The sequence below is a fragment of the Podarcis vaucheri genome, assembly GCF_965113315.1.
Source record: "Podarcis vaucheri genome assembly, chromosome: 14".
Taxonomy (NCBI): Eukaryota; Metazoa; Chordata; class Lepidosauria; order Squamata; family Lacertidae; genus Podarcis; species Podarcis vaucheri.
Window position 1 is genome coordinate 18,649,670 of NC_138752.1, and position 25,007 is coordinate 18,674,676.

The 25,007-nt window shown below is 47.2% G+C and overlaps 2 protein-coding genes across 2 annotated transcripts in view; one reads left to right on the forward strand and one right to left on the reverse strand.

Annotated features, from left to right (window-relative positions):
* Positions 1–1,513: 1,513 nt before the first annotated feature.
* On the reverse strand, positions 1,514–7,526 carry LOC309518469 (ras-related and estrogen-regulated growth inhibitor-like protein). The gene is made up of 4 exons (XM_082198833.1): positions 7,296–7,526; positions 5,580–5,633; positions 3,768–3,844; positions 1,514–2,297 (listed from the first exon to the last, which is right to left on the reverse strand). Exons 1-4 carry the CDS (start codon positions 7,432–7,434, stop codon positions 1,872–1,874), a joined length of 696 nt encoding a protein of 231 aa, XP_082054959.1. The 5' UTR covers positions 7,435–7,526; the 3' UTR covers positions 1,514–1,871.
* Positions 7,527–12,734: 5,208 nt separating this feature from the next.
* Positions 12,735–25,007, forward strand: part of KIF7 (kinesin family member 7) — a 29,555-nt gene continuing 17,282 nt past the window's right edge. Inside the window, exons 1-8 of the mRNA XM_082198305.1 lie at positions 12,735–12,751; positions 14,059–14,455; positions 15,585–15,785; positions 16,300–16,717; positions 17,223–17,760; positions 18,244–18,387; positions 19,217–19,414; positions 20,469–20,662. Of these exons, the coding sequence (XP_082054431.1) occupies positions 14,128–14,455; positions 15,585–15,785; positions 16,300–16,717; positions 17,223–17,760; positions 18,244–18,387; positions 19,217–19,414; positions 20,469–20,662 (2,021 nt within the window). The 5' untranslated portion in view covers positions 12,735–12,751; positions 14,059–14,127. The remainder of the gene's footprint in view (positions 12,752–14,058; positions 14,456–15,584; positions 15,786–16,299; positions 16,718–17,222; positions 17,761–18,243; positions 18,388–19,216; positions 19,415–20,468; positions 20,663–25,007) is intronic.

A 25,007-nucleotide genomic window follows, 5' to 3' on the forward strand; every position in this document is an offset into this window, starting at 1 on the left:
CTGACAGTATGCTTCTTCCAAGCGGCTGTTACCAAGGCGGGAGGAGCAAGGACTCGACAGCAACATGTACAGGGAGAGGCTAAGATCATACCATATAAGCTTGCCCCATTCAGCCTCCACTGAGCTTAAGAGATGGGAATGCTTTGCATGAATAAAGTCCCAGATTCTACTGTTCAGGTCCAGCATCACCAAGCAGCCCCACCAGTGTTGGAGACCGCAGCTGGGTTTTAATTTCCCACAATGCCCCATAATGCTGCTCAGGGGCACAACTGGAAATTAAAATGTCGGGGCACACCCAACCCCTGCCCCAGGGCCTGCAGCAGTGCTGATAAGTCTGTTGGGGGCCACCTGTGCAGAGGAAGGACCACCAGAGGTGACCGTGCTGAAGTCACCTGAATCCCTGGCCTCTCCAATTAAAGGTTCTTGGGTAGCAGACCTGGGGAAGCCTCTGTAAGAGTTGTTGCCAGCAAGCCAAATTAGGATGTACTGGGTCAGGTGGATGACTCAGTGTAAGATAGCTCTGTACAGTGTTATTCCTATTCCAGAGCTGACAATGAGATTTGCAATCCCATGCATCGAGTGAAATTCCCATCTGTGCCATGGGGTGTAAAATGAAGATGTAGGATGGTTGCATCCACACATTTAAAGCATCTTTATGGCCCCCTCCCAAATAATCATGGGAGCTGCCGTTGCCCCCTCTCAAAAAGCTACAATTCCCAATACCCCTAACAAACTACAGTTGCCAGTATTCTTTGCAGGGCGAGAGCACACTTTAAATGTGAATTTAAAATATGGTGTGGATGCAACCGTTGTCTCTTTCAGCCATTGGTCCGAAACAGCCTTTTCTCAATCTTGGTTTCTCAGGGGCTCTTGAACTACCTCCCCCATCATCCCTGAACACTGTCCATGCTGGCTAGGAATGACAAGAGTTGTAGTCCAACAACATCTAAGAATCCAAGGTTGAGAAAGGTTGGTCTAGAGCAGGGGTCTGCAACCCGTGGCTCCGGAGCTGCATGTGGCTCTTTTACACCTTTGCCGCGGCTCCGGGGCGGATACTAGCGAGGGGAGGAGGCACATTGTGCACCCCGACACTCCCCACTGTGGCGGGCGCTATACTGGCTGTGACGTCGCATGGGGGCGGTGCGTGCGTTAGTCACGCACCGTCCCAACGTCACCTTCCCGCCCGCTGTCAGATTGGAGGGCAGCAGCGCGCATGCTTTAAATGTTGCAATGGTTTTGCAGCTCCCAGTTGTTGTTTTTCTTCGGAAATGGGTCCAAGTGGCTCTTTTTGTCTTAAAGGTTGCAGACCCCTGGTCTAGAGATATGGCCCTGTGCAAAAACCAAGGTTTTATAGCAGCTCTCATGCATCAATATAGGAGATTGAAATGCAGACCCCCCCAGCTTAAATCAAGGGTCTTGGGCAAGAAACTAGCTGCCCCTGATCCAATTCCTACTGTGTGAAAGTTCAGGGGGAAGGGAACGTTCATTCCCCCTTAAGGGCAGCTGGCACCTCTTGTATTTCAACACCACAAGGAATCACTTTATTGCCTATTGAGTCGCATTGCCCTGCAGACTCCTGCCTCTGGAGCAGGGTTAGAAGAATGAGATACCCTACTCCAGGCAGTGAAGGCTGGATGCCATGGTGTTTCTCATATTCTCAGTCCATCTCACTAATGGTGGTGGATGCCCATTGGGACTGGTAGGGCAGAAGGCAAGGAGACCAACAGTAGGTGGTGCACAGCCACTGACAGTCCGAGCCTGTACTGATGGGTCGTACATAAGAAGGCAGGCAGTCGGGAGCTGGCTGACGGCAGGCTGAGGTTGGTGGGGCAGTGCCCTGTTTGCCCTGGCGGACCAGCTTCCACCATGTCTCACATGGAGTCTGTTCTCTTCCGGGCAAACACAGCAGACACACTCTTCACGATGCTGCGAATCCCAGTGCCTTTTTTCACGGCCAGTTTGGCCTCGCAGATGCGTTCCGCCAGGCTGTTGAAGACGACGAGGGCCCCGTGGTAGGCCTCTGCTGCTGACACCTCGTAGAACTCACAGTCTAGGGAGAGAGCCAGGAGCCTGCCCTCCTCGCTGGAGACCGTGCGCCGGTGGTGCAAGTCTCGCTTGTTGCCCACAATGACAATGGGCACTTTCTCCTGGGCTGCTCCTTCCTTGGCTGCCTTGATGAACTGGATTTTGGGCTGCACACTGTTAAAGCTGGCGCGGTCACAGATGCTGTAGACCAAGACAAAGCCATCGGCCCACTGGATGCGCTTGTCCTCAGAAGAGCTCTCATCTGTCCGCTCCTGAAAAGGAAGGAAAATGTAAGGGTTCCCATGTTTAGTCTATTGATTGGTTGCTCTTTTTTATTGATAAAAGCAATGCCCTTATTAAACAGTTGGTCTGCAAATATAAAGCATTCCCTTGGCGGGGAGAGAGAAGGAAAGAGGTATCTTCTAAGCTGGATTGGAGAACCTGCAGTTCTGCAATGCTGCTAGACTCAGCCTCAAGCAGGATTGCCAATGGTCAGGTATGATGGGAGTTGCAGCAATATATTGAGCCCTCCCAACCCAATATGAAAGAAATAATAATAATAATAATATCTTCTTCATCGCAATTATTGTTTTTCACATATGCAGATTTATTCAGTTTATTGACTGAAGCTCATGTGGCTAAAATGTAATCTAATCAGATGACAAATGAGAACCCAGGAGATGCAATAAAATAACATTAACAAGGCCGGTCTTTCAGAGGAGCACCATAGAATCATATCATCTACATCCTCAGTTTGGTTGAGATCCCATATCAGCTCAAGTCAAGAAACAAACGCCACTGGCCGGAATTCCCATAGTTACGGTAGTCAGTTACTTCTCAAGAGACTAATCCTGTGCAAACCAGTCTCACACACAGCTTTTAAACTTGCTGCACTCTCGTCAAGAGGAGACTCCTATTTCCCTCGTAGAGCAATAATTCCCTGAGCTCCCTGGGAAGAGGGGTTGATTGCTAAACCACTCTGGGAATTGTAGCTCCATGAAGGGGAACAACTCTCAGCACCTTTAACAAACAACAGTTCCCAGAATTCTTCGTGAAAAGCCACGGCTGTTTAAAGTGATATAAGAGGGCAGATGGGGCCTTAGAAAGTGGAGCTTTACACACACACACACACACACAAAGAGGAATTCGGCACGAAGCTTGTAATTTAAAGGTACTGATCGTCTGCCAGACCTTTGGGAACTAACTGAGATCAACTGGGAATATTTATATTCTTAACTGTTGCTCGCTTTGCATTTGTTTTAAATAGTTTACTTTCTTATTAAAAAAAAAAAAATCCCCACCCCCCACAATCATGGCACTGCCCATGAATCTCTTGTCAACCTTTTGTCATAGCTGTTCAAAGGCGGAGTATAAGTACTGGAAGTCAAATGAAGGTGATAGTGTGGATGGTTAAGTCCAGTCAAAGGTGACTATGGGATTGCAGCACTCATCTTGCTTTCAGGTTGAGGGAGCCAGTGTTTGTCCACAGACAGCTTTCCAGGTCATGTGGCCAGCAAGACTAAACTGCTTCTGGTGTAATGGAACACTGTGACAGAAACCAGAGCGCACGGAAACACCGTTTACCTTCCCGCCACAGCGGTACCTGTTTATCTACTTGCACTGCCATGCTTTCAAACTGCTAGGTTGGCAGGAGCTGGGACAGAGCAACGGGAGCTCACCCCGTTGCAGGGATTTGAAACACCAACCTTCTGATCAGTGATAGCGTAGGATAACCCCCTCACCTGCGAGCAAGGGAAATCCCAGATGTGGAAGAGGATCTCTCTGCCTTCCGCTGCCAAAGTGTGGGTGTAGATAGACTCTGGGTGGGGGAAAAGCATACAGTTCAGCTTTGCCAAAAAGCCACTCCCAATAGCTCTGTTCTCTCGCTTCTCCTCTCTGTGTCTGCTCCTCTGCCACTCCCTTTCCAACCTCTCCAGGTGTTAGCAACTGGCAGCCTCGTAAAGCAAGAAACGAGAACTGAAAAGTTGTGTACAGTTTCGATCCCTGTATGGGACAGCAGAATATTCCTGCACTGCAGGCGGTTGGGCGAGATAATCCTCAGGGTACCTTCTAACTCAACAATTCTATGAATCAAGGTTTCTCCTTCCTCCTTAATGACAACTTTATACAGCCAAACCTCAATTCCCAAACACCTCCATTTTGGAACGTTTCAGCTCCCAAACGACAAAAACCCGGAAGTAAGTGTTCCGCTTTTCTAACGTTTTCCGGAAGCCGAACATCTGACACGGCTTCCGCTTGAGTGCAGGAAGCTCTTGCAGCCAATTGGAAGCCATGCCTCGGTTGTCGAACATTTCGGAAGCTGAATGGGCTTCCGGAATGGATTACATTCAACAACCAAGGTTTGATTGTACACACAAAATGGCGCACTGTGTGGAGGCAGCTACTATGCAGTGTTAGTTATAAGTGGCCTCCTTGTGGCAGCTGAGCAGCAGGCTAAGAATCTTGACCAGCTGGAGGACTGAGAAGGCCCCGGGGAAAGCAGCCTCCAGGTCCTGGTGGGCCCACATGGGCTTATCTGGCCTTGTTGATGGTGCTACAGCCAGTGCCGGATAGCTTAGAGCTGCCATTTTAATTTTCCATAGTGCCCAGGAGCAGTGCTATGTTGGAGCCACAATGCGATGTTAAAATGAGGTCATAGAAAGTTCCCTTATTGGCCCACCTAGCTCAGTACTGCCCACACTGACTGGCAGACTAGGGCAACCTAAGGCCCGTGGGCCAGATCCGGCCCAATCGCCTTCTAAATCCGGCCCGCGGACGGTCCAGAAATCAGTGTGTTTTTACATGAGTAGAATGTGTCCTTTTATTTAAAAAGCATCTCTGGGTTATTTGTGGGGCACAGGAATTCGTTCACTATTTTTTTCCAAAATATAGTCTGGCCCACCACATGGTCCGAGGGACGGTGGACCGGCCCACAGCTGAAAAAGGTTGCTGACCTCTGGACTAGGGTGTCGAAGCCCTACCTAGAGATGTCAGGAGATTGAATCTGGCACTTTCTGCATGCAAAGCAGATCCACTACAGCACGGAGATCCCAGGGCTGGTTTCAGGTTTGGAGAAGCAGGCATCAGCGCAGAGACAGACTCTGGCAGCTGCCTGAGAATCCCATATCCTGGCACTGGTTTTTCCTAGAATCCCCCAGTGGCGTAGCGTGGGTTGTCAGCACCCGGGGCAAGGCAAGTAATTTGCGCCCCCTAACCTGTGGATTTGCGCCCCCTAACCCGTGGATTTGCGCCCCCTAACCCGTGGATTTGCGCCCCTAACCCTAACCCCCAGATGTTGCGCCCGGTGCGGCCGGCCCCCCTGCACCCCCCACGCTACGCCACTGGAATCCCCTCACTGGATGGTATTCTGATCTACCCATCCCTTCCTGCTCCACATTTCACGGCAGAAGGAAACAACCCAGCCCTTTGCACAGCATCCATTTTTGCAATTGGGATTTTTTCTTGTTTTTTTTCAACCATCCAGCCTCCCCAAGGGTGACATGAAATTAACAGGCACAAATCTGTCCATGCAATGATGCAATTATGACACTCACCCATGTCTCCATATTCCCCGATGAACCTTCTAGTGAGAAAGCGCACTGTCAAAGCTGTGAAAAAGAGTGGGAGTTGTAACTGTTATGTAGGACAGATATTGAGATTGGAGGGGGGGGGACCTTTGTTCTATTCTCAGAAAAACAAAACAAAACCACCCCACCCCAGACACAAACTCAAACCTGCAAATATGAAAGTTATCAAAATTAAGTTTGCTGGATTTGTAGCTGATCTGACAGCTATTTTTTTCCCCCGAGGAGAAAATCTTAAGTTTTACAGAGCCAAAAGCATAATTTTGGCCGTTTCCAATTAAAGATGTTTGCACAGTTGTAGGTCGATACCCCTGTAAACATCCATAATTATAGCACAATCCCAATCATGTTTAGTTCCACTGAGCTGGTTTGCATGTAATGCTGTGCCAAACCATGACTTAGCATGAACACTTGAGGAGAATTGCAACCTGCGGAACTCCTCTCCTGGTATTGTTGCCACCATACGACCTGGGCCTAAGCCATGGTTTGGTTTAGCTTTCCATTTGAACCCGAGCCTGTGGTTTGTCTCATTCTAGACAGACCATTTATAGCTAAGGTTTGTTCATTTGTTCGCAGTTCATGGTTTGTAAGTAAGCCAAATTATGGCGTCGCTCACATAAAGGCAGCAGGCGGAGAACTGTGCAAGGAACAAACACGATCTTCTCTCTGGGAATCTTCACACTTGTGCATTTGCACTAAACCATGGTTTGGTTTAGAGTTACATGCACACCAGCTTACTGCACTCTGTGGAGCTTGCTCCATAATAATTGTATTCAGGATAGAAGCCTTATTTCTAAGTTCAATTGAATTTTTGTGGAATTTCCTTCATACCAAGTTCCATAACACTTGGGGAGCATATGGCTGGGCTGTTATTTTTTCTTTATTTCTTACATTTCTGCTCCACCTTTCTTCCACCATAGAACCCAAGGTGACATAAATATAGTTCCCACACAGTCACCCACCCAGGCATTAACCAGGCTCAAGCCTGCTTAGCAATGACAAGATGGGGACGTTGTTTGCCTACAGGCCATTTGCTAGCAATACCTCAATGACCTAACATCCAAGTTAGTATGCAAAAACTCACACACAAAAAGATACAGCTATTGACAAATTATAGAATATATTTCATGTATGGATGCAATCATTATGCTTCAGATTACTGTAGAGTTTCTTTAAAGTAAGGCTGCAATCATTTGTACGTCTACTTGAGAGTAAGTCCCATTGAAATCAGCAGGATCTACTTCTGAACAAACATGCACAGAAGTCCACTGGAAATATATACTGCGAAAGAGTTAAGAAACAAAAAATAATTTTAAAAAAGACATTTGAGTGAGCTGTGAAATACTGCAATCTTCCTTCTGCACTTCATATCATTTAGCAAATCTGATGAGAGGTTAGCAATTGGCTCATACAACTGGATCATAGTGGATCATGCAACTTTTCTTGTGTACTGTAAATATCAAACTTACAAAACATTGCTGAGTTGATTTCCACCCTAGCTACCTTTTGTGAAAGGCAAAAGAGAACTCTCCACATGTTAAATTTAAGTTTTGCATGAAGATCAAGTTGAGAAGTCCCCAAAATAGAGGGTTTCTGTCTTTGAGGGGGTGTTTCGCAGCATCAAGTTTCCAGGTTTCCATCGTTTGGCTCACCTTTCGTTTACTTTCTCCCAGTGACAGAACTCACCTGATTTTCCCACGCTGTCTGCTCCAAGGACCACCACATTGGCTTCCACTTTCAGTGGCGAAGGAGTGGGTGCCTCCACCCCAGACTGGTGGTCTGGGGTGAAGCTGGCACTTCTACGCAGAGGGATTCGGAGGACCATTGGTGGATCTGTTCTCACCCAATCTGTCAACCACTGACTTGTCTCTTTGCTGCTTTCCTCTCTCTGTTCAGTCAGAAGGAGAATGACTCCCTTTCTCACTGCAGCTGGAGGAGTGATTTGCATGGATCATACCATTCCTAATGAACGGGAGGGGTTTCACTCAGGGGTGCTGCTAGGTGAACAGATCCCCAGCTATTAAAAAACAGACTATGACAGCAATGTAGCAGGCTAATTTTATTCACAATAAAATTGTCAAGAGGAACTAGTGGTGAGATTGACCCCCCCTGCATTGGAGTAGTGGGAGAATCCAGGTGGGGCTCATTCTTTCTATATAGATTTCACCTCCAGTATTTTCCATTTATTATACACACAACCCAATATGGGATAAGATGAACCCCATCATGTCTTCAAAGTGCATATGATTGGTATCTAACACTGAGTAAAATTGAGTAAAAATGTACAAAACAAGTTAAAAATTGTGTTGGAAATGTAAAGAGAAGGAGGGTACTTTTTACCAGATGGGGTGGACATGTACATTGGTAAAGGCTTTCTGGGAAATGATATATAATGAACTAAAGAAAATGTTTAAAAATACATTCGTTTAAAAAAAACCAGAAGCCTTTCCGTTAGGAATAATAGGTGAAGACATACCAAGAGAGGATAAAATACTTTTTATGTATGCAATGACGGCAGTGAGAATGCTACTAGCCCAGACATGGAAGGAAGGAGAAATACCAACAAAAGAAGAATGGCAGATGAAACTGGTGGGAGTATGCGGAGATGGTGAAACTGAAGGGGAAGATCCGAAACCAGGAAGATCAAGTATTTTCTAAAGACTGGAGTAAATTTGTAATTTATTTAAAAGGCCACTGTAAACAGTTAAAACCTTTGGCAGGGATGTAATGATACTTATAATGTGGAATTACTTATGGTAATTATGATAATAAAATAGATGGATAATGGTAAAAGATGCAGCAATTTTAAACATGGAACCCATGGAGGGAGGGAAGGGGGTTCGAAGGTTCAAAAGAACCTTGTATTTTAATGTTTGAAATGGTTATGTTTTATATGTATAAAATTATTAAAAACCCAATAAAAAATATAAAAAACAAAAACAAAGTGCATATGAAGGCCTCTGTTTGAAGGTGTTTTCTGTTTGAAGAGCTGTCTGTTCCAGGGGTTTCCAAGCAGAGGTTCACAAGCTTCATTCAGGTGAACCCCTGTTTCCAGGTTTCTACAGAATTCAGAATTGCAATACAAGGAATAAGAGAACCAATAACATTTCAATCAAAAATCGCACAGCATCTAGCACAGTGAATTACAGTTGTTGCAACAGGCAGGAAAATTGCAAAGTGGTCCTCCGGGGTCTTCAACCATTTTCACGTGGTCCATGGTGGGGAAAGTTTGCGAACCACTTGTGGTTTAAAAAAAAATTAGGGTTGTGTGTCCAGCTAAGTTCTACTCAGAGTGGACCTATTGAAATGAATGAACCTAACCATGGTGTTCGTTAACACCAATGGGTTTACTCTGAGTAGAACTAGCACTGGACCCAATGAATCTTAAGAAGGGAGAGCAGGCGACTTGAAGTTGCCCATCAACAGTTAACAGCACCTAACAGTAGACTGAGCAGGCCGGCACCCAGGTCACCTGGGCACAGTCTTGTTTTGCACTCTGGTATAATCAGTTGTATTTCTGTTTAAATGACAGTAATTATTTCTAAATCTGCATCTCAACATATAAATTAGGCTATGCAAATTTATAATTATAAATATAATTAATTATAATTATAAATATAATTAATTATAATTATAATATTTGCAAATTATGCCCTCTTTTGTCCTCTTTTTCGACAACATGTCGCAGGCCACTTTAAGCATGGCATGTTCCAGAATAGGTAAAAAAGTAAAGGTAAATGACCCCTGGATGGTTGAGTCCAGTCAAAGGCGACTATGGGGTTGCAGCGCTCATCTTGCTTTCAGGCTGAAGGAGCCAGTGTGTGTCCACAGACAGCTTTCCTGGTCATGTGGCCAGCATGACTATACCATTTCTGGCGCAACAGGACACCATGACAGAAACACCATTTACCTTCCTGCTGCAGCGGTACCTATTTATCTACTTGCATCGGCATGCTTTCGAACTGCTAGGTTGGCAGGAGCAGGGACAGAGCAACAGGAGCTCACCCTGTCGCTGGGATTCGAATTGCCGACCTTTTGATTGGCAAGTCCAAGAGGCTCAGTGGTTTAGACCACAGCGCCACTCGCATCCAGAATAGCACCTGCCCCAGAAGCTACAAGGTTATGGTGTTAGTTTCTTATTAACAAAATGTTACCTATTGCCTTTGCAAAATTGCTCATAGCAATACAGAAAACTGTATCGAAAAAGGATGGATTGAAATAGCTGCAGTAGCCTTTATTTTGAATTCAATTTGGAAGCACACGCTCATCAGGATGGAGGGCACTCCTATACCATCATCATTTTCAGGTGAGATTTAATCGCATCCCAGCAAACTTGGGCTGCACAATTCAAGCTAATGCAGAGCTCTTACGAAACAAACCAACTTCCCGGCACAGACAGGACTTTGGGCGATAAGAAAAGAGATGGCGTTGTGAACTAGAAAGTGTGAGATGACATTTGTTTGACACGATGTTGACTAATCTCCCCACAAGCAAATCAAGATGTATGTTCATGAAACAGGTCGTCTCAAAGCAACTGGAGAGAGGGGTGTGCAGAAACTTCTGGCTTTTGTGTGGCTGGAATGTAATCTAATGTACAAAGGTAGGAGTCACATCTGTTGCTCCATTTATGATCGCCTCAACCCTGGACATCGGACAATGTGACCGTCAGGCTGAATAAAGGTTACCTATCCCTGCCTTTACAAAGACCTGTGAAAGCAAATGAGTCTTCAGCGGGTGATTAGGAATGGGCTTTGCAGTAACTGACCCAGTCACTTGTTTTCCACAATTCCCAAGCACAAAATCAATTAGTTAAGTAAAATTGTTAATAAACCTGAGCTCGGCACTTGTGAGAATCCCATAATTGATTCTGGTTCTTTAGACTGGCTTGCCAGAACTCCTTGTGCAATGGGTAGCATTGCTTACAGTTCTGCTACTGTTAATTATTGCCCATTATCACCACCAAGTATTTATTTGCAGGCTGTTAGCAATACAGCAAATTTGTTTCTCTTGTGGTGCTGTTTCTTCTCATCTGCATGCAATTCCAACAGACCATCTTGTATTCACAATCTGTACCACTCTGAATCTTTACCCTTTTTTGCATATTTTTTTAAACCCAATTTGTTAGTCACAGTTTTATGTGTTTTTCAGAATCTTTAACGATGGACCATTTTTTTTTTGCATTGTTCAGAATCCTGACCCCACAGTTCAAGTTATTGTGCAATTTTTTTCCCACTTTGGCATTTCTAGGATCTTGAGCTGCAGGCCACATATTAGTGCATTTTCAAAATCCTGACTCCATGGGTCACATTTTTCTATTTTGCTATTGGGGCAGCCATATATGATCCTGCTTTTAATACCATTTGCATCCTCAAAAGTTTGGGGGCAATCCAGTGGCGTAGCGTGGGTTGTCAGCACCCGGGGCAAGGCAAGTAATGCGCCCCCTAACCCGTGGATTTGCGCCCCCTAACCCTAACCCCCAGATGTTGCGCCCGGTGCGGCTGGCCCCCCTGCACCCCCCACGCTACGCCACTGGGGCAATCACACAGCTTCATTTCCAATTAGTGTATATTCCAGAACTTCCCACTGAAATCCCGCAACTTCTAATGCTACAAATGTTCTGATTTATTTTTGTCCCCCTTTGGTTGTACTACCTCCTCTAGACTGGAAACTTGGGGGGGGGGACACATTAAAATGACCTGCTTACAACATCAAATATATCTGAATGACCCATTTGCAGTATTAAGTCCCTATCTGGAAGCACCAATGATTTTCATCTCTGCTGCTGCTATATTGTTGCTTTCTCATTTTGGAATCATGCTGCTGCTGGATTTGCTTTGTTTAACATGTCACTGGAAAGACAGTTGCTTTATTTCATAAGCAAATGCGATGCAATAAAAACAAGCACTTTCCAGTTGCTTTTTTAAAACATAAAAGTATTTTTTGTGGTATCACCCCCCCCCTTTGCTGTTTTTTGGCTCTAAAACAGTATTTAAGGAACCACAAATCTCTGTAAAATAAGGCTTCAAGGTGCAACTGAAAACATGTGGTTGGCATGTCAGAACTTTGATTACCATTCATAAAGAATAAAAGAAAATGCATTCAAGAGGTGAACAAGGCTCTTTCGTTGTTTGGGATGTTGAAGCAGGCATCACCCTGAGTGCAAAATGATGGGATTTATTTTTTTATATAATAATCTTTATTTTCAATTATAATCCAATAATAGCCTCATTATAACAATACCAATTTATAATACAATTACCAATATCAACCATGAAACCAAATTATATAATTTAGATAAGGTGGCCCAAATCCGTGTGCAAGAATTCATGATTTTGTTTCTGCATTCCCAAACCTTTATTGATTTCAATTACGTTCCAGTCATCATCGTAATCCCTTATACAACAGCTGCAATATTTACAACTTCTATTCGTGTCGACACATTAAGTGATTTATGCAGGGCTTTTTTTTGGGGGGGGATGCAAGGGGTAGGCATACCCCTAAACATTTTGTGAATCTTTGTACTTTTGTCCATCCATTAACTATTTATTTCCGATTTGAACTATAAAATGGTGATTTCCTTGAGTCAAAAGGAAAGCATCTCTAAACGTATTTTTAAAGGGAAAAAGCAATGGATTTATGATTTAAGGAGTGAAGATCTCGAACTGTCTATCCTGTGTGTGACATTTATTCTGTCTGTGGTGTTTCTTCCTGTGCTTGCAAAACGTTATGTCTTATCTTCTGCAAAGCATGTATTGACTGATTTTATTTTTATTAACTATTTCTGGTGGGTGGGTCGTTGGGCTTCTGTGGGTTGCAAGGATCCACACAACACAGCATCCTCTGGAGAGAAAAAAGCAAAGCCACGCAGGGAGCACCAGCTTCCCTGGCAGGGCATGAAAACGAGGCCTCCTCGACGGCGCCCTGAGGAGAAAGAAGGCCAAGGCGGCAGCGGCGGCGGCTCCTCCTCCCTCATTTTTAAAAGCCACATCTCCCCCCCCCCCGGCCGCCGCCTCCTTCTCCTCTCCGAAAGCCTCCCTCACTCGACGGCTCCGTCGCCGAGGAAAGAGGCGGAGCCGCCTGCCGACGCCATTTCCCCGCGCCGGCCTCGTCGGGCCCGCCCAGCGCCGACGCCTCAACTCTGGGTAGGGATCGCCGCGCCAAGGCTCAAAAGGAGGCGGCGGCGAGGTGAGGCGGGGAAGTGCACGGCGCTTCGTCAGCGGTTTCCCTGGGAAGGGTGCCTCTGAGCATGTGCAGGGAGTTCGCGGCGTCCCGCTCCCTCGGGCTTGGTGTGCTCGAGGCTTATGTCCCTGCAGGGGGCATGGAGCCGTTTGTCCCGCCGCATCTCCTATGCAGGTCCCCCCCCCCTTCTTAATTTCCTCGACCCTCGCATTGTAGGGGGATTTCTCGGTCCCTGACTGTCTCCTCCTCCAACCCCCCCCAAAAACCCCACCCCTCAACGCCCCCCCTTTTTTTGCTTATGCGACCTGTGCCCACCCCACATTTTCTCGTGGGGTGACTCCAGCTAGCCACGCGCCTGATGCTTCTCTTTGGGAAAGTCTTTGGGACTTTTGGGCCAAATTATTACGAAAAAGTTACGCATTTGGAAGTTGCAATTTCTACATGTTCTGCTAGTGCAATTTTTTTTATAAGGCAATTAAAGTTGCTGCTTATTATTCATTTATTGTGTTTCTGTCCCACCTTTTTCTCTCCAAATGAGACATACGTTGTTCCTGCCCCCTCATTTAGTCCCTACAACAACTCTGCGAGGTAGTTTAGGCTGACTGTCCGAAGTTCAGACTGTGAGCTTCACGAACGCATGGGGATTCGAACCCTGGTCTCCTAGGGTTCATCCCACTGACTATAATGTTGTCTAGCCTTTAAAAACAGGTGCTGAGCTGCAGATGGGCAAAGCTGGGGTAAGGGAGAAGGGTTAAAATGATGAAATTTATTTAAAAACCTGTTAGATTACTTTGAAACTGGCTGCTGTTTATGGGTGCTTTCAAGCTGTCACTATTTTCAGGTGGGATTCAATCATGTACCGGCCAATTTAGGTTGTGCAGTTTTAGTTGATTGAGAGGTCTTGACATTTTGTAGTGACAGGAAGATGCACTGGAAGGTGTGGGATGATAATACTTGCTTTGGTGCAATGTTATTCAACCAGTTTCTGGTTGTTATTCAACCAGTGGGGAGATTTCTGTTGCATTTGGGTCCTGCTTGCAGGCATCTGATTGGCCACTCAGAATATGGTTCTGGACTATTTAAATCTTCGGTCTGATCTAGCAGGGCTCATTTTATATTCTGTATTGTATTTGTATTGTTAACTGCTTTGGAAACTTTAGCTGAAAGGTGACCTAGATATCCAAAAATACATAACATATGCCTTAACCAGTACTTTATTTTATTTTTGCTTGTGCTGTCTACTCTAACTTGGCTTTTCCTCTTCTCATAGCATGTCAGGCATAGAGATGACACTCCTACTTAGTTTTCAGATGTCCTGACTCTTCATTTGCTACCAGCCATGGGTCTGAAAGCCAAACTCCAACCACCAACAGTGGAGGTTCCTGTCAGGGTGGCTGTACGCATTCGACCTTTACTTCCCAAGGAACGACTGCATGGGCACCAGACTTGCCTACAAGGTGACCCAGAGACTAAGGAAGTTACTCTTGGGCGCAGCCGCCATTTCCACTTTGACACAGTCTTCACTGAATCCTCAGACCAGGAGTCTGTGTATGCTGCTTGTGTACAGCCGCTGGTGGAAGCTTTCTTTGAAGGTTTCAATGTTACTGTGTTTGCCTATGGCCAGACAGGCTCAGGGAAGACCTACACCATTGGAGAAGCTAGTGTCTGTGAGTTCCATCTTTTGCATGAATAGCATGTCCTGCATTCTCCTCTCCTCTCTACCCAGGATACATGTAGCCCTATTACTTTTTATTGTAAAGGCAGGGACTGTATTATATGTAAGCCACTCTTTAAACAAATAAGATAAATCCTAACCTGCATCTGAGCAAGTCGACTGTAGTTCACAAAGGGATCTAGCCTCAAGGGCAGGATTTCATAGGTGGGTGGAGCTGCCCATCTGTCAATCCCTTGATGACACAGTGATGGCAAGTGATTGTGTGCTTTCAAGTAATGAAGTTGAGACTTTAAAGCACCCAGTGTAGCTGATTTACTCTCTCCAAAAATGTGAAGCCGATTTAAATGTTTTGAGGAAATTTTTCAATCAGGTTTCTAAAAAAGCTTTTGTAAGAATGAATCACTCCAAGCGAGCTAAGAGAGTAAACTTTGGAAGAAGCTTGGTTCCTCAACACCCATACCACTGTGCCACTAGCGCTATCATATGTGTGTTTGTGGCAAATGGGCTAATAAAGTACAGTCATACCTTGGAAGTCAAACAGAATCAGTTCCAGAAGTCCGTTTGTCTTCCAAAATGTTTGGAAACCAAAACGTGGCTTCTGATTAGCTGCAGGAAGCCCTGTTGGACTTTTGGCTTCTGAAATTTTTTTAGAAGCAAACATTCACTTTGATCGTTCGGGGGCCAATTTGTTCTAGAGCCAAGGCGTTTGAGATCCAAGGTGTGACTGTACTTTTGTGGATTCCTTTTGCAAGGCTGTTGTACAGTCTCAGGTGGGGACAGAAGCATTTTTCAGCTTCTTGCCTTACTTGAGACAACTGGGGACTCTTGGATAATCAGTGTAATATCTGCTGGGATTTGGCTGTCTGGTTTATTGAGTAGATGTGTGTCCCCTTAAAGTGTGTGGGACACACTTTAAGGAGTGGATTGCTAAATTCATGCTGAACTGTTATTGAAACCTGTGTTCTACCAGCAAAGTTGCCTTCTGAATCAGTTTGGTTAAAAGCAAACAATAACCACCTTCGGTATAATAACTTTCTTCCTGGTGATTAAATTAGTTCCCCACACATCCATTACAGCCTGCAATTTCCTCCCAACAAATGTGTTTTCTTTGTTGCTTCCAGCTTCCATCAATGAGGATGAGCAAGGCATAATCCCACGAGCCATGGCTGAAGCCTTCAAGATCATGGATGAGAATGACTTGCTGGATTACACGGTCCGCATTTCTTATCTAGAAGTGTATAAGGAGGAGTTTCGGGACCTGCTGCAGGTGGAGACAGCTAGCAAGGACATACAGATCCGGGAAGATGACAAGGGCAATATTGGTAAAAGCGAACAAACGGTTGCTGCTATTGCTCCCTGCATTTTTAAAAGCCTGACTTCTCGTCGTAGTTTCAATTGGCATTGCTCCTTTTCCTTGCCATTGCTAGGTGGCAAATTGAGCAGCTAGCACTTTGGTTTGCCTGGTCTGTATTTTGTGGATTTAACAATCTACCACTTCCCTTTTTACCTCTTCTCCAAAACTGGAGTTTAGTTCCCTCCAGCTTCCCTGGCATGGCTAAAAACTAGGCTTGTACAGGCATCTTGCCCCAGGATTTACCTCTTGAATCTTAAATTATTTCAGGATTTGGCTCCCTGTACACAGTGACCTTGCTATGCCATAATTAGCCCGAGTTATTGCTTTCATTACTTAATTAATCAAATGGGTTTTACTTACCCTCTTGTTTCTCAGCTGTTTAACTCACCTTGATGCTTTCATCAGCTGAGGCAGAAAAGCTTCATCAGCTGGAGCTCCCTTTAGCTCTTGATTTTCCCTCTTTGCTATCCCTCTTGTTGCAGTGTTGCATGGGGTGAAGGAGACCGAAGTGGAAGGCCTGGATGAGGTCCTGAGCCTACTGGAAATGGGCAACATGGCCAAGCACACTGGGGCCACCCACATCAACAGAAAGTCAAGCCGCTCGCACTCCATCTTCACCGTGACCATGGAGCAGCGCCGCAGTGCTGGGCGTCTTACTCGCCTCACCCTTCAAGAGAAGGTCTTGGTTCCAGCCTCTGGCCAGGTTCTTTCCTCCAAATTTCACTTTGTGGATCTGGCAGGCTCTGAGCGGGTGGTGAAGACGGGGAACACTGGGGAGAGGCTCAAGGAGAGCATCCAGATCAACAGCAGTCTTCTGGCTCTGGGCAACGTAATCAGCGCATTAGGAGACCCCCGCCGGAAAGGCAGCCACATTCCTTACCGGGATTCCAAAATTACCAGGTAAGTAGTATGCTGTTCTTTTTATCCACAGTGGCATGCATTAGGGCACAGTCCTGTTTTCTCATGTCTTGACTGTGCTGTCGGTTCTTCTCTTTCTGTGTTTCCTAACTTGGACTTGCCACTTGGAATCTCTGCTAGTTTTGTCCTGATTGCTGTTTCTGAGGCAGGCTCAGTAGTCGGAATGTTCAATTTTATTGTCCTCCTTGTCTGTTCAGCTTCAGCCTTGCTAATGGATGTACAGTGGTACCTTGGTTCTCAAACTTAATCCATTCCGGGAGTCTGTTCGACACCCGAAACCATTCGAAAACCAAGGTGCAGCTTCCGATTGGCTGCAGGAGCTTCCTGCACTCAATCAGAAGCTGCGTCGGACATTTGGCTTCCAAAAAATGTTTGCAAACTGGAACACTTACCTCCGGGATTGCAGCGTTCGGGAGCCGATTTGTTCGGGAGCCAAGCCGTTTGACAACCAAGGTACCACTGTACTGATTCCTGTCATATTCCTCAGGATCCTGAAAGATTCTCTTGGTGGGAATGCCAAGACCGTGATGATTGCCTGCCTCAGCCCTTCCTCCTCTGACTTTGACGAAAGCTTGACCACGCTGAATTACGCCAACCGTGCACAGAATATCAAGAACAGGGCGGTGGTGAACTGCTGCAAGGAGACGGAGCACATGGAGCAGCTGCAGCAGCAGATAAAGAGCCTGCAGAGGGCGCTAGAGCAGCGCCACCGCTCCGAGACACGCATCATCAACCGTTCCGAAGCTCCCGTCAAGCGGCCTTCGCAGGATAATGCCACCCGGTTGCATGCAGAGTGTAGCCGCTACAGGACCTGTACGGACGCCGCGTACCAGCTCTTCATGGAATTGCAAGGGGAAGGCAATCTGACTGTGGACCAGATCCTGCGGGTGAAGGAGTGGTTGTGTGCTGTGGAGAGCGAGAGGAGCGAGCTGAGCTCAGCCTCTGGCTTAGACAGTGGCATTGAGAGCACTTCAGTGGAAGATCAAAACCATAAGGCAGCAAGTTCCAAGCCAACTAAGTCTCAGGTACTATTATTCGCTGCTATTATTTTTTCAGATTTCTTAGCCACAAGGGTGAGCCACAACCATTTTTTAAAATCCCATTTAAAAAAAACAAAAAAACCCTCACACACTTTAAAATACAGTGGTACCTCGGTTTACATACGCTTCAGGTTACATACTCCGCTAACCCAGAAATAGTGCTTCAGGTTAAGAACTTTGCTTCAGGATGAGAACAGAAATTGTGCTCTGGCGGTGCAGCAGCAGCAGGTGGCCCCATTAGCTAAAGTGGTGTTTCAGGTTAAGAACAGTTTCAGGTTAAGCACGGACCTCCGGAACAAATTAAGTACTTAACCCGAGGTACCACTGTATAACAACAATCATATAACCCCGACTATGGTGGCTGCCTTCTAACTTCCTGGTTCAATTCCAAGTACTGTTTTTGACCTATAAAACCTCAGGACTCCAGTACCTTAGGTAGCAAGTGTCACCCTCCTTTCTCTTTGGCAGAAGCAAGAAGACCACATGGAAGGATCTGAAGCTGTGAGAGAAGAACACATGGCAAGGTTGGAGAGGCAGGTGGAGCGTTTAGAGGAGGAGAATCGGGATTTTCTAGCCGCCCTTGAGGATGCCATGGAACAGTACAAGCTGCAGGTATCACTTAGGCCATGTGCAGACTTCCTCTCTTGTGGGCACAATGGTGATCTTCAGACAGAGAAATCCATATTTGCAGCCAGATTCTTCTTGTCCTCCCTTTTACTTTCATTCTCTTCTTTCCTTCACTCCACTAGGAAGACAATTGGTTCATCTTTTGAAAATGAGCCCACACCAGCATTTTTACAGGTCACCTTTCCAACCTTTGAGTTTCGGGATTTTTGCTTGCAGTCTTCGTTCAGCTAAGCTGTCACTGGATGGGGTACCCAGCAGTATCTGCTGGGCTCTTAATACATGGAAGAGTCCATCTTCTATCATCTTGCGTATTGTTACTCTAAGGTAAAGGGACATGGGTGGTGCTGTGGGTTAAACCACAGAGCCTAGGACTTGCCGATCAGAAGGTCGGCGGTTCGAATCCCCACGATGGGGTGAGCTTCCATTGCTTGGTCCCTGCTCCTGCCAACCTAGCAGTTTGAAAGCATGTCAAAGTGCAAGTAGATAAATAGGTACAGCTCCAGCGGGAAGGTAAACAGCGTTTCTGTGTGCTTCTCTGGTTCGCCAGAAGCGGCTTAGTCCTGCTGGCTACATGACCCAGAAGCTGTACGCTGGCTCCCTTGGCCAATAAAGTAAGATGAGCACCGCAACCGGCCATGATTGGACCTAATGGTCAGGGGTCCCTTTACTCTAAGGTAGGTCTATCCAGATGCTGTTAGAATCCAGCCTAGCCAGCAGTCCAGGATGATGAGAGCTGCAGTTCAACATCTTCTGGAGGGCACCACATTGACTACCCTGTGAGGCCACCAAAACTTGTTTCGCCCTTCCCCCACAGAGTGACAAGCTGCAGGAACAACATGACATCATCTGCAAACTACAAACATACCTGCAGACGGAGATGCCCAGACTTGGTGTTCCTGAATTGCTGCAGAACGTCTTCTTGGTGCAGCTTGACCAAAGGCCTCACACAGCTCCTGTGGATGCTGCCCAGTCTCACCACCGGCTTAGGCTTGCCCGTGATAAGCACAGCAAGGTTTGTGAGCTGCCTTGGGGTATTCTATCATGATACATTGAGTTTTGTCTAGGAACAACCTATTTCACCTCCCACCAGCCCATCAATTTAAGCAAATTCTGCAACAGTAGAGTTGGATGTCCTGCAGATTTGAATTTAAAGTGGTGAGAGATGTAAATACCATATTGCTTTTATTCGAGGTGAGAAGACAACATAGACTTTGTGTGTAGAAAATACTTCTGATGCATTGTTTTTGTGAGGGCTTTTCCTTCATTTCTTTTCTTCTCTCGACAACTTTTTGTGTAAAATTGGGAGGTGCTTCCTCACACAGTTTTAGCATAACTCTGGAGTGAGTGGGAGGAGCCTCCCAGTATATCATTTGTCCACGCTGAAAAGAATTAACAGCACAGTAAGTCTAATGCAAGACCATGCTGTAGTCTAAACCACTGAGCCTCTTGGGTTTGCTGATCTGAAGGTTGGCGATTTAAATCCCCGCGACGGGCTAAGCTCCCGTTGCTCTATCCCAGCTCCTGGCAGCCTAGCAGTTCGAAAGCACGCCAGCGCAAGTAGATAAATAAGTACTTCTCTGGCGGGAAGGTAAACGGCGTTTCCATGCACTCTGGTTTCCGTCACGGTGTCCCGTTGCGCCAGAAGCAGTTTAGTCATGCTGGTCACATGACCCTGAAATCTGTCTGTGGACAAACGCCGGCTCCCTCGGCCTGAAAGCGAGATGAGCGCCGCAACCCCATAGTCGCCATTGACTGGACTTAACCATCCAGGGGTCCTTTACCTTTTACTTTTTTTGCCTAGAAATATTAAGAAGCTATTTGCGGATCACAGGTATCTTGTGTGTGCTTTTACTGGATATATCTGCCACAATTACATTTTCAGGTAAGGGAGTGTCGGGGTAGAAAACGGGTTAGATAATCTGGTGAACCTGTTACTCTTTCAGACTTCCTTGAAGGAGTTAGAGCTAAGGATCTGAAGTTTCCCCTTCAGAGGACAAATAATTTCAGGGTGCAGGCATCACGTCAGGGACATTTCACTTATTATCCCTTTCTCTCCCTCTAAACAGCTGTGCAGTGCCCCAACCCTCAATGGGAAGAACTTGTTGGTGTACCGCCAAAGACTGCCTTGTGGCTTGACGAGCAGCTTGGAGGCTAGCAGTACAATACAAACACAGGAGATTGACAGGACTTCAGAGCAGGCAGCGGAGCCATCTGTAGAGAAGGGAGACTGTGAACAGATAAGGTCCCTTTACCGACGCAGGTGAGTGAAGAGCCTGATGCTGGGCTTACAGACCCACCTACTTCGCATAACTCTGGTTCAGTCTCTAGCACTCCACCTGGCTATCTCTTCCTGAGACTTTGGAGCAGTGTTTCCCAAACTTGGGTCCCCAGTGGTTTTTGGACTACCAACTCCCATCATCCCTAGCTAGTAGGACCAGTGGTCAGGGATGATGGGAATTGTAGTTCATTGCTAGGAGATGCGATGAGGTTGAGGGAACTGTCAAGGGAATTGGGGTTGCTTGTGTGTAAACCTCCAGCTGTTCCAAACTGCTTAAGGGGTGGTTGTGTCTTCCCCTGACTGAGCAGCCCTTGGCGCTGCTGCTCAGTCGCTAGCAGAATCCGCGAGTGGGCGTCTCCTAAATTTCCTCCAGCATAAGAATTCCTTAACGGACAACCTTCGCCTCGCCTCTCTGCGCGGAAGCCTTCTGCGCAGAGTGGGCGTGCCAAGCGGTGGTCCTCCACTCTCCTCACTGACTTCACTGGAAGAGTCTCGGAGCCTCCCCTCCGAAGTGCTCTCTGCCTCTCCCTTCTTCCTGGTGTCACCTGGACTTCCTTCCCCAGATGACGTTCTCTCTCTTCCCTTACTCGTTCCCTCTCCTGCAGAATCCGGGAGCCTCTCCCCTCTGCTCCGATGTCAGTTCCCTGACAGGAACCTTCTTTCATATGTGTTGTACCTGTAAAATGGTAAAAGAGTTTTGGGAAATAATCCATAATGAATTGGGGGGAAAATGTTTAAAAGTACTTTTTTATTTAAAAAAATGAGTCCTTTTTTCCAGATGGAAATTCCCAGGTGTCAAAAAAGGTTATGCCACTACTGCAGCCCCTAAATGGAAAACGAGCGAGGTCCCAACTAAGAAAGAATGGCAACTTGGGATATGCACAGCTTGCAGACTTAACATATAGAATAAGAGAACAAAAAGAACATACATTTAGAGAAGATTGAAAAATATTTCTTGACTATATGGGGGGAAATTGTGTACACTTGAAAATGTTGGCAGCATTAAGATAAATTCAACCGTGTAAATTTGTTATGATGGATGTGATAATGGACTACTGAATGGTTTAGTTTGTAAAATATGCAGGGATCTATGATATGCAAAATGAACTATGGAAAGAGACGAAGGGAAGTCATTGATATTTTATTTATTTTTTTATAAATTTTTTATTGGTTTTTCACAATTTTTATAAACACAAACATTACACACTACAAACAAACAAACACATAAACAAACATGTATAATTTCAAATCCTTTTTTCCTTAAACCTTACTTCGCCGACTTCCCCATACCTCCCCTTTCTGCATCCTAATTCCCCAATTTGTTTCAGCAAATCCTGCCCCTTGGTTTTATCAAATTTTCCCTTATTCTTTTCTTTTACTTAATATTTTACAGCTGTAATCCCCTTTTTTCTAAAACCTCAACATTTTAGCATTCATTAATGTCAGGGGTTCAGGAGCAGAGGCGAGGGCAAGGGAGGAAACAGAGAGCGAGGGGGAGGAGGCAGAAGAAAGGATGAGTGACGACGACGACCCGAGATCTCCGAGTCTGTCCAGTGAATCAGAAGATTCACAAAGAGGAGCACCAGTGGCAAGGGCAAGGGGGGAGACTAGGGGGACACCCCAGGAAGAAAGAGCCAGAGGGGACTCAGAGGGGAGCAGTTGGAGATCGGGACCTACGTCACCGCCAGAGAGTAGGGAAGAGGAAGAGCGCCTGGGAACTAGCGCTGGCAGCTCACAACAGGAGGGAGGGCACGAGTCAGGAGTGGCCACACCTTCATCGGGGAGCGAAGTGACGGTTAGACGGAAAGTGGAAGGTTGGGCGCGTGCGCCAAGTTCAAATGCACAGGAAGGTGGCGCAGTAGGCAGCCCGGAAAGAGAGCCAGGTCCTAAAGCCCGGCGCAAGGAGACAGGGGAGTCAGGGGGGTCAGCGTCAGAAGAATCCCGGAAGGGAGAGACCCAGGGGGGCAGAGGGACCCAGAGGAGAACTGTCAGGCGGAAAAGGTGGAGCAGGGCTAGGATATTAAGTTGGTGCGCAAGGGGCGGAGACTCAGAAGGAGCTTCGCCGACCTAAGCATAAGGCGTAGGGTTGCACGCAGCAGCTCAATAATGGAGACTGTAACTCAATAAAGACTTTTAATCAACAACCGCTGGCTAGCGTGATCCTCTGTGAGCTAGGATCTGGAAGTAACCCTGACAGTAAGCTCCTTCTCTTCAAATTGTGGACATCCACGACCTCGCGGAGAGGAGGGAAAGCGGGTGCCTACAAGAAAGCTCACGAACGGTAGACAATATGGCGGCCGAACAGCAAATAACGGAACTCAGAGACGCGGTTTCACGACTGACTGCCGAGGCGGTGGCGTCCAGGAAGAGAGAGGAGGACGCAGCGGCCGCCTACAGGGATCTCCAGGTCAGGTTGGACGTGCTTACGAAGCAGGGGCAACAGACACCCAAATCAGAGGGGATTGGGTTGGGGAGACGCACAGGCAGTCTGGTCTCGCACTTCGATGGGAATTTGCAACAGTACCCCAATTTTAGAGCAGACGTAATGTGTGCACTACAACTACTGCACAAAGACTTTAGAGATGAACAAGAGAAAGTGGGGTTCATCATGTCCCATTTGCATGGAGACGCTAAAGCATGGCTGCGCAATTTGTGGAGGGATAAGGATCCTGTGCTCCAAAATGCGGACGCCTTTATTAAAACGATGGATGGCTGTTTTTTATCAAGCATTGACGTGGATCTTGCCCGAAGGGAGGTGCACGGACTAAGACAAGGGAGGGCCAGCGTACGGCAATATCATGCCCGCTTTTTCGCTTTGGTCAGTGCCCTGGAATGGGACAGAGATTCGGCTCCCGTCAGAGACCTTTTTTGGGAGGGCTTGAACAGCTCGGTGAAAGATGAGATTGCGAGGGGGGAGAGACCCCGGACCACGCAGGAGATCGTTCAGAGGGCGCTGGCGGTGGGAGTGCGGCTGGAAGAACGTCCGTGGAGCAGGGACGAAGGGCGCAGCGGGCGCGAACCAGCCAGGGGCTCCTCCTTCCTTCCCAGAGAAGCAGCGCGTGCGCAATCCACGCCCCCAACAGGGGGAGGGGTGGAACCGATGGAGGTTGGGAGTGCAAGGGCTCAGTCAGCAGCCAGAGCCCTAGCACCGGCAGCAGTGAAAGCGAAGCCTCCTAGAGGGAACAGGAAGTGTTACATCTGCGAGGATCCAGGCCATTTGGCGAAAGAGTGTCCCCGGAGGCTCCACAAGCACACTGCAGCCTCAGCAATGGTGACTGCAGCAACGCAGCAAGGAGAACCACAGCAGGGAAACGACGATGTCTGGCTGGAAGAGGAGGCACTGGGGCCCAGCCAGACGTGTCAGTGAAGCAGTCCCCAGAGATTTTACCGCCCATGGACCCCCTCCCGCCCAAGCCAGTAGTGAGGCTCACCGCATCGCTCCAGCTACCCAATGGAATCACCATGGACGTGCCAATCACCGTCGACTCGGGAAGCAATGCAGACTTCATAGGGCAGGACTTTGTCGACCGGCACGCTATACAGTTGCTGCCTGCCGCGCTGCCACTGCAGGTTGTCACGGTGGATGGCAGGGAGCTGTTAGGGGGGCAAGTGGTGAAGCAGACGCCACCTATGGTGCTGCGGCTTGGAAATCACAAGGAGATTATCAGCTTCAACGTCACTCAACTCTCAGACACGCCTATCGTATTGGGCATGAGTTGGCTGGACAGGCACAGCCCGACGCTGGCTTGGTACCAGAGGCAGCTGACCTTCGGTTCTTCCTTTTGTGCTGAACACTGCATCATGCCCCAGCAAGAAGGGGAGCAAGAGGAGTCACAGCTGCTGCTCGGCACGCTGCAAGCGATTCCCCACAAGTACGCAGAATTTTTGGAGGTTTTCTGCGAGAAGGAGACAGACAAGCTACCCCCCCACAGACCATATGACTGCAAGATTGACCTGCTGCCGGGGGCGGCGCTGCCCAAAGGGAAGCTGTATTCCATGTCTGAAGACGAACTGCAGGAACTCAAGGAGTTCATTGATCATAATTTGAAACGCGGTTTCATCCGAGTGTCCCAGGCAGCGGGGGGCAGTCCTGTATTCTTTGTGAAGAAGCGAGACACGCCCCAGAAAAGGCTCGTGGTGGACTACCGCATTTTGAACAGTGTCACCAAGCCGTCGGACTTCCCCATGCCCTGAATCGACGACCTCCTCGCGAAAGTACGCAAGGGCAGCGTGTTCACCAAGTTGGACCTGCGAGGGGCGTACAACCTGATTCGCATGCGGGAAGGAGATGAGTGGAAGACAGCCATGTTCACACCCCTGGGCACCT

What these genes read in the sequence shown, in the direction of transcription:
- LOC309518469 (XM_082198833.1), bottom strand. Translation starts at nt 7,434, where the DNA reads ATGGTCCTCCGAATCCCTCTGCGTAGAAGTGCCAGCTTCACCCCAGAC. An exon ending in AGACAGCGTGGGAAAATCAG is followed by an intron (nt 5,634 to 7,295) that starts GTGAGTTCTGTC and finishes TCTTTTTCACAG; the next exon opens with CTTTGACAGTGCGCTTTCTC. An exon ending in GGGATTTCCCTTGCTCGCAG is followed by an intron (nt 2,298 to 3,767) that starts GTGAGGGGGTTA and finishes CTTCCTTTTCAG; the next exon opens with GAGCGGACAGATGAGAGCTC.